Here is a 14,118-nt window from a genome sequence, read left to right as displayed (position 1 = left end):
TCAATCCGTCATTTAGTAAAAGAAAATGATTGGTAATTCAACATCCATTTAGCTAATGGTATAAAAAGAAAAATACATTTTTTGTCTAAAACGAAGTGGTGTGGCTTCAACACCACAAGTGTTTTAGCCGTAAGATTTTATGTTTACAACTATTTCGATTCTCTATTCTCAGTTTTGTTTATTCTCGTATCATTCAATACTTCGCAACACAGAAGAAATTTCTTTAAAGAAGAAGAAGAAATGGGCAAATGAACTTTGTTTGAGCCCCTTTAATATTGACCCTAGTCGCTATCGGCTCCTAAAGAATCCCAAAACTTGTCTTTCATGGACAATAGATAGAGCAAGAGCTAGGCCCATCTGAAGTCTATTTCATATCTCAGCAAGGAAATAAAGACGGCCCACTTTTTTGTTCTGAGACGATTTGAGAGGCCGAACCAATGCAGTCTTATTGTCGTTATTCAATTTTCCCACATGAGTCTCTTTGCATAACTCCAAAACCAAAACCCTATTACGGTTTGGTAAAGGTGTTGGAGGTCGTATTCTCTCCTCCCACATTTCTTAAGAGTTTCCAAATTTTGTCAATATTTGTGCACCAAAAAGTTCCCCCTAAACCAATAATTGTGCATAAAATAATCACATTTTACATGATTTGTGTAAAATTAATGTGCATGATATGCCGGTTTCTAACTTTTATTGAGTTGACATTCTTGTTGCTAGTTGACACGTTCCTTTCCGAGCATTGTTTTGCTCATTCATTGTAAGGTATTTTGGTGTTCCAAAAATTTGAGTTTGATGCTTATAAATCTGGTAGGATGGAAAATTTGAACTAATAGGAGTGAGTGCTATTATTTTCTTTTTTGTCAAACGATATATTAAATTAGCTACCGACGGGTTCGAGCCCGTGCCGTCATGTAAGAGCTCAACTCCTTTCCACCACTGTGGTAAATGACCACTTGTGAGTGAGTACTATTGTTGAGTGTTACATACAAGTCTTCCTATAGAAAAATGGGCCCAAGAGAAAATAGAAAACAAATGTACTATGATAAGGTACCAAAATTATTAAAAATGAATGCATCAATACCGCTACAATAATGTTATAGTAATCAAATTCAAAACATTGTTTAAATAAATAAATCTAATAGAATTATAAGTTTTGTATCTTCCTTACTTCTAGTTAAATTTGGACTTTAAATTTCTTGGGCCTAATAGGTTATTAGTTTTGGGCTGCAGTGGAACGAGGCCCAGTCTACCTTTCCCATTTTCCTTCTATGTTTGGGAATTCCACACCAATTAGGATTAGGACTGCAATAATCTGCAACCTATAAAATGTCCCTCCCTGTCCGTATCCCTTGGCAATTCGCAGAGACCAGAAGATTCAGCTCTTCTCTCTTCCCATGCAGGAAAACATGAAGGGCACTGCTGTAATAATCATCTTGCTCCTTTCATCCTTCTTCAACTTCATGCATGCAAAGGACGTAGACAAATCACGTACCGGCAAACCGGCACGTTTGGCTATAACCTTCTCCGACGAGGACTTAATACGACCCATCGAAGTCCCCCCCACAACGACGAACTTGTCGTCCAGATGTTGGTGGCAAACACCAGAGTGGATAAGATACTGATCGACACCGGCGCTTCAGTCAACATTATTTTCCTTTCCGTTCTAAAGCGGATGGGGCTCAGCGAGAGTGACATTGTTCAATGCCGCCGAGCAGACAATATCGTGGCCGCGTTCGGGGCAAATGCCAGACCTCTGGGGATCATAACTCTCCCGGTCACTGCTGGGATTGCGCCCAAATCCAGCACTGTGATGGCGGATTTTTCCGTGCTGGTTGATTCTTTGGGTTTAGGTTACAACATCATATTTGGAATTCCGGGGTTAAACGCCCTAAGGGCAGTACCGTCAACTTACCACCTCCTCCTCCGCTTCCCAACGGAAGCCGGAATAGGGCAAGTCAGAGGGGATCAGCTGCAAGCTAGAGAGTGCTATAAGCCCCGGCGCCAGCTGGAGCAAGTGAGGAGGCAGAAGACTCAGAAGGATGCACGGGCGTGTGTAACTCTTTTAGGTTTGATTATTTTACTGTCACTTTTGCTGCGGTTTTGAAGAAAGTTGCAACAGGGCCTCCTATCTCCAAGGAACCAACAATTTTCTAACGACTATTTGGTCTAGTAATGTATGGTTTTCCACTCATACGTGTTGACTCACTCAAATTGTATGAACGAGACTAGATGAATTTTTTTATTAAACACTCATTTTCTTCAAAAATTCAATAATTGTACAGTAACTGTGTATCCAATTCCCTTCTTTCAAGATCCATAAGATGTGTGAATTTTTTTCTGGTTATATTGCCAACAACAATTGGAAAGTTGCTAATATTCAAAGAATAATACTTGCATCCCTCACTTAGGAGAACAACTTACATGACATGTGTTCATCGCTACAGTGACGTCCCATACCAATGAAATAAAGACATATGAACAAAAACTTTCACATGTTTTCAATTCATTGACATGCGACACCGTCGTGTGGGTCAATTCGTGCCATGTAACTGCTTCTCCTCATTTGGAGATGAGCTGATTCCCTTTTGACATGAACCAATCCTCTCTTGCCACATGTTCACGCTCAAACTCCTAAACCATGTGTCAAGAGATGATTGATCTATATGAAATAGGAGAATGAGTTCATCTCTCCAAGTGGTGAGATTGTTCTATGTTCTTGGAATATGGGTCGACCACTTGTATTGTAACACGTGGTGCACCGATCCGTATTTCAAATGCACAGAAAAATCTCTCCTCTAGATGAGGGATACGAGTATTATTCATGTTCAACTTCTTAGTTCCTTTAAAATGTTCACATATCGATAGCAACTACTGTGCACAACTCTGTAACATATAAAAACACAAAAAGCCCGGTAGGAAATAAATCAAAGGAACAAGGCCTATGGGCTGTTTTGACAAATTTTAAAAGTACCAGAACCGGTAAGAAATATATGAAGAAAATTTATAGAACTTTAACGAAAAATTCTCAGTACTATTCATTTTAACGAAAAATCATATTTTTACATTAAAAAATCAATCATAGTACTATTCATTTTACCCCTTATTTTATCTTTACGTTAAAACTCAAAATTTTCAGATCACTTTTATTAGTTTTTCTTAAATTTATTCCCGCAGGCGGGTCTTTGCTTTATCCTGCATGTATCAAAACGCCCTATACGGATGCGCGGTGCGGCCTCGTTCTGTCGGATTTCTATCATGAACCGGAGCCCTACACACGGCTGGCTTGTGCCAAATTTTAGGGCTTCCTCGCGTTGTGAGTCATTTATAAAGCACACTAATGGGAGAGTCCCGTCACGCTGTAGGCTGCCGCTTGTCAGAGGAACCCTGAGAGCCAAATTTTCCTCCATTCTTCAACACAGCAGTCTTGACGAAGGGTGTGAAAAAAGCCTTCGATTTTCCTTCGACTTTATGCTAATTTTTCTCATGATAAATATTTAAGTGCAACCATGGTTATGAAACTTTGCTCCTATTAATTAGTTTTATGTGTGTGTATATAAAATATTTGTGTTTTCTCATGGAAGAATGCATATATTTCACTTCTTTCGAATGACGTATATATTAAGATCGAGATAGAGTTTAATTGCTATATTAATCAATATAATTCATGCAACTAAATCATGAAATGAATTAGAAAAACCTGAAAATTGTGAGAGGCAAATGTTCAACATTTTGTCCTAAAGCCAAGTTTAAACCCTCACTATGATGCTCATGATTGATTAGCTATTGTCTCTCTCTCTTAGGATATAACGATAAGATTCTTGTAATAGTAGCACCAAATCACAAGGCTTCAGTGAACCATAATTTTGTTGAATACTCTCTCAGGTGAACTCAACGAGACACTCTAATATCTAGTGCACTCTATGTATGATTATGTAAATATGAAAGTCTATTGGGAAAACATGTGACTATTAATGAAGAGTCAAAACTGTAACTCTTCATTTGAATTTCATGTTTAGAGAGATGCATCTTTCCATCAAAATACACCACTACTAATTTTCATTCAATTAATAAATCTAATTTTATAAGAACCCCAATAATAAATATCAACATATATCACGCCTCTTATTGTGATTCAATCATGGCTCTGTCCCTGAAGGGAGAGGTTAGACGTCTTTTATCGTTGTCAAAAGAAATACCTGCTTCATGGCTCTGTCATTAATTTGATTTATTTCTATTTGATTAAGTTTTTCTTTTCCTCTAGACATATGGTTTCTTTTTTTTGTTAAATCTTTGGTGTTTTTCATTTCAAGAAGCAGGTGATCATATCGAACTCTAAGCGTTCTGGAGAAAGAGATGGCATATCCTTTTCCGATGAGGATCTAAAGGGACTTGAAGTCCCCCACAATGATCCACTCGTTGTTTCCATGACGGTGGCAAACACTAAACTGGACAAGATCTTTGTCACCAGTGGCTTTAAGCTCAATCTTCTCTACATTTCCACTCTGGAGCAGAAGTTGGGGCTCACCCGGAACGAAGTTCACCTGTCTAAACAAGCTTATGCGGGCAACTATGGCGAAAATCTCGAAACTATTGGGACAATCACCCTCCCTATCACAGCTGGTGACAGCCCCAGAGACCGCACGGTCATGGTTGAATTTATGGTGATGGACAATCTTTATGCGTACGACATCATCTTTGGATGCGGAGGGTTGGCTGCGCTGCAAGCGTTAGCTTCAACATATCATCAAGTCATGCGCTTCCCTACTAAAGCCGGAATTGGATAGTGCAAAGGAGACCAGAAGAAAGCTCGAGAGTGTGAGAAAGCTCTCCTGGAACTGCTGCCTCGCAGGGCCTAGAATCGCTCAAACCAAGTGAAGGCTAGCTAGTCACTCTAAGGTTGCTTGGGTAGAAAGAAACTAGCTAGCTTCTTTTGAAAGACCGTTCGAAATTCGGATCTTCTGTTATGTGCTCAGCTTTGTTGAATGGATGTTATGGTATTCTGCGAACCCCTAAACTAGTTTTCTGTGCTGGCCTTCTGTGCCACGTGATGTTCTGTGAACCCTAATTTAGTATCTATATGGCATGATGCGATCCATGCATTTAACCTCATTTTCTTTGAATCGCTTTGGTATTGCCACCCTCAACATCGATGGATAGAGTAATGCTTCATCTTCAATTCTTCATCATCATGAAGCATTTCTACTGCCCATACTCGTTTCCTAGAGCAAATGTGCTCCCCTATTTTGCCTAACTAGCGTCATTTTTTTCTAAATATATTCTGGTTTCAAGTTTGAACTACTTACTATCTGATTTAACAAAAATGAAAAGGATATGATGATCGAAAATGACATAAATTAGTTGTTCCATAAAAAATAATATGTGAGTACGAGTACGCGATAGTTTAATTTGGCTTTTTATGTATGTTTTCACATTTGAACTTTTGAATTGTTAGGAATGGATTTTGAAATTTTCAAAAAGATATGTAACGAAATTGGAAAAGAGAATTTCATTATGCAATTTTTTATATTGAAAATAGAATATTGATTTCAATCTAATCCAAAAATCAGGCCTTCTCATAGAAAGTAATTTTATGAATGGTTTTACCGCCACCGTAGTGTTTTGATCCAATAATGAGTTGAACGCTACGCAACGTGGCAATGAACGGATTTGGATCCTCTCCTGAGTTAATGGAGATGATCCTCTTGACCCATCATCATGGACCGTTGGATTTTTATCCAACGGCTACAATTATTATAACTTTAAAGAGACCTTCTATTTGTAGCCGTTGGATAAAAATCCAACTGCCCACAATGATGGGTCAGGAGGATCCTCTCCATTAGCTCAGGAGAGGATCCAAATCCGCAATGAACCTGCTCGATGTATCATCTATCCTAGTGGGACCCACTAACTGTTCGTGTATCAATTTTAAACCTTCGGCCCATTAGATGGACTAGATGTCCCATATATCTGGCCCAAACCAAAACAGATTAGGAAACTTGAAAAAAAAAAAAGAAAATCACAAGGCGGTGCTTTGCCTATTTGATATCGGTAACTCTGGCTTTTGCATAAAAGCCTCTCGAATCAGTGAAATTCTTACACAGCAGCACACACGCAATCGAATCCTTAGACAACAATCGATGGGCGACAGCTTCAGAGTTCGCGCGGACAAGGTTTTTGGATCGATCCCTTCGTCGACCTCGTCGTTCCCGAAAGTACAGCAATCCTCGCCCTGGTCCGTTACCGGCGACGCGGTGGAGCGCAGAGAATGGAAGCGGGGCAAGGACGCCGGTACCTCATCCAACAGAGACCAAACGCCGTGCTCGTCGTCGTTTCTGGAGGACGAATGGGGGATCAAAGCGTCGATCGGCAAGGACCCCACTCTGGATTTCGAGGTAAATATTTTTATTTTCCAAAATTATTTGATACTTCGTTAGAAATTAAGCTAGAAGAAGAAGAAGAAGAAGAAGTAATTGTCACACATTTACACGCATTGTTCATGTGAATTGATAACCCCAATTGAATTCATAGGAATTTTAGTAATTATTGTGTTCTAATTAGAATTATAAGCTGAAATTTTAGTACTTTTTTTGACTGATTTGAAGAAGAATTAATGTTTGATTACAAATACTCGATCTTGGTCCCAATTGGCACAATAAGTCGAAATTTTAGTACTTTTTCGGCTAATTGATTCAAGAAACTATCCAATTTATGTTCTTTAGTTGTAAAGTTAACTTGTTGCTGTTGGTTATAGTAGAGACTGAATCGTTGATATTAATTATTATGGTCATCTAATTTGTTTCCCATTGGGTGCAGGAAGAGGAAGATGAATATGACAAAGTGGCGGCGGGAACAGAAGGCGTTAGCGACCGTTTGTACATGGATGAGATTGCCAATCATGGGCCCTTTTTAAATTCTCAAAATGTGCTTCATGGTAGCAACAAAGATCCGCGTGCCAATTTCCAGGCTGCTAAACTTCGGCTGAAAGAAGATGATGCTGAAGCTCGAAAGTCAAATTCTACCCTGGCTGCTGCTTTACCAGTCAAGAAACAGACTGTAGAATCACCTGAAGATGGTGGCCGGCCAAAGTCTATATTGAAAAGGAAAGGCCATACCTCAGATACGAAGGTGCAGAAACGTGTCAGGTTTGATCCTGCTTTTGTAGCTCATAGTCATTCTAAAGAAGCAGAAGTTCAGTCTGATGTGAATGGAATGGTTTCAGGTCCAAGCCCTTTCTCTATGAAAGCAAAAAGTAAGCGCCCAAAATACCGTGAGGTACCTGATTATTTGGTGAATCCTTCAAAGTATACATGTTATAGCTTCGATACAACAGCCAAAGTCGATGAAGTTGCCAACGCCCAGGCTTGTACAGAGTACCTTACTCCGGATGAGAGTTCAAATTCAGAGTCAAGGTCAGAGACAGAGGATTCTTCACCTAAACTTCCCGTGTCTGTGACCTTTATTTCGAAGAAGAAGAGAGGAGATGACAATGCAGTTAATGATAGCAACAAAATGAAGCTAGACAAGGAAGATGACAAAACGGAGTCCTTAAAACGAGCAGGCATCCCCGTTGGCATTGCAGCCGTTGAAGTCCAAAGTGATGTTAGTGCGGTTGAGGAAGAAGGTTCGCAACCAAGCGCACCAGTTGCAAGTGCTTGTGTACAGAAATCTGGTCGGAAGTATCGGAAAAAAACAGTATCCGATGAGTCTGATTCTTGATGTGCTGGATTTTTCGTCCTCTCGTACTTGAAACCACGCAATCATGTAGCCTCACGACTTAAGCTTCGCGGAATGATGGGTTATCCGACTAGTGTTATGAATGTGTAAGAATTTGCTTCGTTTGATGATTTTTCATTTTTTTTTTTTCAAATATAAATGTCACTGCGTTGGTGTCTGTTGCCTCGTCACTGATTTCAGTTCAAATCAAACCTTACATCCAAATTCTGTAAGATTTTTTTCGTGTGCTGTTTTTGCATATGCAAGTGATGTGCATATTGGTATGAAGTGGAAGAAATTTGGATGGAAAATTCATCTCCGTATTGAGATTGGTAACGGGCGGAATATAACCACAAGGCATTATTGAGAGTTTATTCCTTTGACAGGAAAATATCATAAGAGCTGGACATTTATATGAAAGAAAAACATTAAACCTTAAAAACATTGTGCTAACTCCTTTGAAATTTCTAAACCCTTGTGTGTATGGACCCTATGAAATATAAATGGGGAAAAAATGCCACAAAGTGACACACCAAAAATAAAAATAGGAGAAAATTAAAAGAAAATGTAGAATGACAGGTGTAAATGCTCTACTGGACGCCGCCATCCCACCATATAAATTTTAATCCACCAATTTCTCAGCCTCCGCTAACATCTATGGGTTTTCTTGAAGAGGACTTCTCTCTATATACACTGATTTCTGCGCTACAATTTCTCGGCGATTCGCATGAATGCATCTGCAAGCTTGTTAAGAACAGCAACCACGTTATCGGAATGCTCTTTCCTCTGCTCCCGGTCGAGTTGAGAATGGGAATTCTGAGCGTGGAGGTAGTCAGCCAGCACTTTGCTATTCCTTTCCATGACATCAACCAACTGATTCTGCAGATCGGATGCTTCCTCCTCTCCTTCTGTTGCAAAACGCTTCCGCTTCCGGTCTTGAGAGGTAGATCCAAACTCTGGGATTGAAGCTGGGTGTTTTGGGTCTGCTGCACCTGTAGACAATAGAAATCAGTGACCACGTATAAAGAGTTACTGCCTAAAAATCGTCCAACTCAAACATTAGGCAAATAAATTGATCTTGCTTAAACTTTGATCCGTTCCCGTTTAAAAATGCATTAACCCTTAAGTTCGGCAGATATATTTACCAATGTTAATTAAACTAAGTCCTTGTTCAACCAATCGTCTCAACTAAATTCAAAGGGGGCGATAAACTGTATCCCTGGCACAATAAACTAACAGGTTCTTGATGGTAAGCTTAAACGAGAATATATACAACAGAAAGTAAAAGAAAAGCTACAAAGCAGACGGGGACAGAATAACTATGCATTTCACATTTTCACCCTTCAAGTTTGAAGAATCTTGTCGAGCATGTTCACCACACAAACAAGAAATTGTGATAGGCCAAGTTGACACAGCAAATCAGCAAAACATCAAATCGGCAGTACATGTACATTACATCTCGGACTTAGTCCATAGAGGATGTTTAAGCAGTCATTCACAACGGTAAATAAGGAGAAGCTGGACAAGGCTAGAAAGGAGATGAATCCTACTCGGACAAAAGCTAACGAAATTTCTTAAGTAGTTTTCAGTCAGATGAGAAGATTCTTTCATTTTCAACCTGGACATGTTCATGAAATTAACTCCCGACACGAATTTTTGTTTGCAGCTCAAGTATTAGTTTCTTTTTCACGGTAACAAAGAGTAGTACAAGAAAGGGTTGAGGCAAACAGAATTACCTTGTCCTTGATGTCCTTGTGGCATTGGTTTGTACACCTTCTCTGTTAACAATAACACACCAACAAAACAAGATTTGAAATATCAGTAACGCTGTCTGCCTAATACCCCAAGTAATTCTCAATGGCCAAAAACATTCATAAAAAGACAATCTCTTTGAATTTTTTTCACCCCACCCCACCCCACCACAAACTATATCTAACTTTTAAGCATATCAGACATAATGGTCATGCTTCACTACTAAAATATCCATTTTTTTTCTTCAACCCAAGATATAAAGAGGCAGTGAATAAATCTAGAAAACAAAAACTGTTTCTTGATTCGTCCTTGATATCAATCTAACGGCTAGAAAACACGAGACGGGTGAATGGAAGAAAGAGAGAGTTCGAAAATGCAACAAAAACCCAAAGACATTAATCAAAACCCAACAAAAACGCAGCCAAAGGTACCAAATTTTGAAGCTTCCACCCCAAAAATCAAATCTTTTTATCCAAAAAGAGTCAAATTATATTTGAATATACCTGATATTGGCAAGGGAGCTGAAATCACCGGACCCTCCTTGAACCGGACTTCCTTTTCGGGGCTCCGACCGGACTCGTCATCCAAAAATAACCCGTCCTCAGTCGGTCTCTGTATGCTATCGAACAAGTTCTCAGCCTCCTCCGCCATCCCCTCCTCCTTCAACTCCTCGGACTCCACCCGGTTCGGACCCGGTAACGCCAGCGTAGTCGGAGTACCTGGAACCGCCTCCATTATATCGTAAACCTCCTTATCGAAAAACCCCGGCAGCTTCCTCTCTCTCCTTAGGTCGTTCCTCATCACCCAAAAGGACTCCGTTTCGTCCTTCCTCTGCGCCTCCCACTCCCTGATCTTCTTGAAGTCCCCCGCCAAATTGCTCCACCGCTTCCTGCACTGGACCGGCTCCCGGCTCACCCCGTGCTTCTTGCAGTAGTTCGACACCGCCGCCCATTTGGGCTCTGACTGACCCGACCCGAAGTCCGACCTCGGAGTCCGGCCCCCGCCCCGGCTCTCCGCGTACCGCTTACCGTTTATCAGCACGAGAATCTCCTGCCGCGTCCAGCGTGGCAGCCTCGGCGCCTTGCTGGAGTCGTCACCGGACGTGGGGTGGCGGGCGTCAGCGCCGTTAGCGTCGCCGTCAACGGGGCTCAGGACCACCTGCTGCTCCAAGGCCATGACCATAAATAACAGAAACGGATGAAAAATAAGAGAAAATATTTGAAACGCACGTGACTTGATGGCGCTTTACTTTGAAAGTAAACGGCGTTTTTCGGAGGCGAAAGGTCCCCCCCTAAACGGCGTTTAGAAGAGAGGAGAGGGGTGTTAAGCTTGCTCTTACCTCTCTCTACCTAAAACAATTAGGGGAGGAGAGGAGAGAGAGTGAGGGGGTTTGAGGGCTTTTTGGGTGGGTTATTATGGAGAGTGGCGGGGTTTATCTCTATAATTCTCTATTAATTAATGAAATTCTCATTGTCAACTAAAAGAGGGTAAAATGACTATTTAGTCTTTTATCATAAAAAAAAATGATGGGCAATAATGTAATTTCACAGGTCCAAATTTTACTGTTTTTATTGAAGCCCTCACCTACAGGTGATGTTAAAATAGCTCCAATATTAAAAAAAAAAAACCTCCCACCCCCCCTCCACGTTCTCTCTCTCTCTCTCTCTCCCTCTCTCCTTCTCATTTTCTAAAAAAATGTGTTCATACACACAAAGTGTGTATGCAAATGCTAGTTATCTAATTATCCTTGTGTTTTTACTGCTTAATTATACAGATTAATTTGACCCTTAATCCCTTATTAAGGTTGTTTTTGGCTATAATTACCAATAAATGGGGATTTGTTTTTTTTTTCTTTAGTTTGTTACCATAACAAGGGTTAATTAACTTTTAATTCCCTGTCTTGGAATCTCTAAGGGCACTCTAGGCATTAGAACCATTCTAATAATCTAATCTAATCTAATCTCATTTGCATTAGGTCATTTTCCTTTGTGTATAATATGGTATGAAACGCGTTTTGGGGCCACCTTTTATCCTTTTTAGTTTTGTTTTATTGCCCTTTTTTTTTTTTTGTTTAATTTGTCCAAGTATTGAATATTTTTAGATATGTTTCTTAAACTTTTGGTCAAAGTTTTTAATATAAAACAAAAATCATGGGAATTTCATCTGGAGGAGGTTGAATATAAAGGCATGATAAACGCATATATTTTTTCTCTTACCACATATTCTGCTTAATTTTATTTGTTGTTTTTGTTTGAATTGTTAACTTTGAATGTCATAAATAAAGGGCGTGTGAAAACTAAAAAAAAAATGTAAAAATCGCACCCTATTTGTTGATTTGATTGGCACTTTGACACCCTCTACAGTTTGTCGTATTTTCACAAATTCTATCATACGTAAATATCTGTATTTTTTTTTTATCAAATGATAAATTTGTTAAATTAGATGTTAGATTAGAAAGCCAACAAGGTTTGAATTCATGATGGGGTGCAAATGCCACACTTCTCTCCACTACTTTGTAGAGGGCCACTTGCATATGTAAATATCTATATATAAAAATATGTATTTTGGGTTACAATTATAAACGCGCTTTTTTTTTTCCTACCACACATTCAGGTTAATTTTGTTTGTTATTTTTGTTTGAAATATTAAATTTGAATGTCATAAATAAAGAGTGTGTGGAAGATTTTGAAAAAGTGTGAAAATCAACACATGTTTTTGGTACGGATAATGCTAGAGAAACTAATTTTTTTTCTATCAAATGATGTGTCACCAATAAGAAACTAGTACGTTAATCAATACTTAAGTAATAATCCAATAATCTACAACCACATCATTTTGTTCAAAAAATTTGATTTCTCTAGCATTATCCATTTGGTACAATGTTTTATATTATTGACATGAAAATTGATATTAAACTGTGGGGTGACATAGAATTTATGAAGAGTTATATTTTGAAAGCCTTAGCATTTCTTATTTTCATTGACACTTTGTACATTTTATCGTATTTACATCAATATATATAAGAAATATGTATTTTGGGTTACAATTATAAAGAAAGTGGCTAATGACAAATCCATGGTGTGGAATATAGAGGCTAAGAAGGTGATAAGGGCATCCTACCCTACCACTTAAGTAAAATTTTCTCCACCTCTCCTTTCGTTCTCAACCTCTCTTAGCGTCTTATCCCGTTGAATCATTTGCCCTAATCTTTACTTAGTCGCTAATGCTTATGATAATGGACGGCCCCTCCAACAATAAAGCCACTTTTTTTTTGTTATATGAAGTTTGGACAAAAAAATTATTGAGGGTAGGTCACTAATCACTGCCCCCTCCTACTACTAAAACATGCGTCACTTTCCCAAATCACGCCTCTCTCTAATCAGGTCATTTTATCTAATAATAATAATCTAGGATTAGTAATAATCATATTTGTGAGTAGAGAGGGTTAGGAATTAGGAGGGTCATATTCTGCCTGTGATGTAGTGGGGACAAACTACAAAGGATGATCCCTATATGCCAAGGCCAGCCAATTTGTGGTACTATTCTTGTTGCACGCCTAGGGCTGCACTTGCATGGACTCATTCCCAGTTACTACATGGTCACTCTCACGACAAATTTCCATCACAATCTATGATATTCTATTTTGAGTAAATTGTAGCTATGATCCCTTAACTTAAACTCAATTGGGGCAATGGTCCTTCAATTAAAAATCCATTACCATTGGTCCTTTAACTCATCAAAACGTGCAGTTATGGTCCCTTAACTAAAAATCCATTACCATTGATCCCTCAACTTAATTCAACTGGAGAAATGATCCATTAATTCTAACCCAATTGTAGCAATGGTCATTCCAACATAACTCGTTTTGACAAAATTTTTGACGAAGTTGACGAAAATGACCATAATTACACACTTTGATGAGTTGAGAGACCCTAATTGTATAAATGGTCATTCCAACATAACTTATTTTGACGAAATTGATGAAAATGACTATAGCTACACATGTTGATAAGTTGAGGGACCATTACTCCAATTTGATTAAAATTGAGGGACCATTGCTACAATTTACTCTTCTACTATCTTCTTTGGTGTCACTTGTATTTAGAAATTCTAAAAAGTGATTGGAACACATTTACATGTATTATAATACGAGTGGCAATCCCTCTCCCCATTTTGCTAGCCTTTCTCCTTTATTTTCTCACGGATTGTTGTTGATCTATCATTTTATCTTCGCATTTCGTCAATAAGTGCTTCATTGGTGAGGTTCTTTCTTTCTTCATTAGTATTTTAATCTTGTGTTGTGTGTTATCAGCTCATTCTAGGTACTTTGTTGGAATTGGTTATTCGTTGATGGTGTTGTGCAAAAATTCATGTCGGTATGAACACTAGTTGGTTTGTTGTCCATTCATATCTGGAGTTGGTGCTGCTTGTTGTCAAAGATTATGCTTATGTCGTTATATTCAAGGTTTTGTGTAGAAATTCTCAAATGTTAATTCCCGAAGGGCTTGACCTTTTCATAAAGAATTGGGTTTCTCTAGCTTTGGAGTGTAACCTCAATCCTCTGAGTTTGAGTGTGGATGATTTTAAGACTTTGATGCGTTCATTTGCTTATTCTTGGACCTGCATCGCCTTCAAATCCACCGGGTGATAATT

The 14,118-nt window shown here is 38.9% G+C and overlaps 2 protein-coding genes across 5 annotated transcripts; one reads left to right on the top strand and one right to left on the bottom strand.

Annotated features, from left to right (window-relative positions):
• The first annotated feature begins 6,038 nt into the window (after positions 1-6,038).
• On the top strand, positions 6,039-8,399 carry LOC137737277 (uncharacterized). 2 transcript variants are annotated; one of them, XM_068476715.1, is made up of 3 exons: positions 6,040-6,392; positions 6,814-7,142; positions 7,220-7,389. In XM_068476715.1, the coding sequence occupies exons 1-3, from the start codon at positions 6,138-6,140 to the stop codon at positions 7,251-7,253; spliced, it is 618 nt and encodes a 205-aa protein (XP_068332816.1). In that variant the 5' UTR covers positions 6,040-6,137; the 3' UTR covers positions 7,254-7,389. The 2 variants fall into 2 exon arrangements, with proteins under 2 accessions (XP_068332815.1, XP_068332816.1); XM_068476714.1 differs by having other exon boundaries at positions 6,039-6,392; positions 6,814-8,399.
• A 12-nt stretch (positions 8,400-8,411) lies between these two features.
• Positions 8,412-10,807, bottom strand: LOC137737278 (trihelix transcription factor ASR3-like). Of its 3 annotated transcripts, none has more exons than XM_068476716.1 (3): positions 9,969-10,807; positions 9,450-9,491; positions 8,412-8,705 (listed from the first exon to the last, which is right to left on the bottom strand). In XM_068476716.1, the coding sequence occupies exons 1-3, from the start codon at positions 10,645-10,647 to the stop codon at positions 8,419-8,421; spliced, it is 1,008 nt and encodes a 335-aa protein (XP_068332817.1). In that variant the 5' UTR covers positions 10,648-10,807; the 3' UTR covers positions 8,412-8,418. The 3 variants fall into 3 exon arrangements, with proteins under 3 accessions (XP_068332817.1, XP_068332819.1, XP_068332820.1); XM_068476718.1 differs by having other exon boundaries at positions 8,412-8,699; XM_068476719.1 differs by having other exon boundaries at positions 8,412-8,696.
• Positions 10,808-14,118: the final 3,311 nt, after the last annotated feature.

Source organism: Pyrus communis, chromosome 6 (assembly GCF_963583255.1).
Source record: "Pyrus communis chromosome 6, drPyrComm1.1, whole genome shotgun sequence".
Taxonomy (NCBI): domain Eukaryota; kingdom Viridiplantae; phylum Streptophyta; class Magnoliopsida; order Rosales; family Rosaceae; genus Pyrus; species Pyrus communis.
This window is presented reverse-complemented; position numbering and strand designations above follow the sequence as displayed.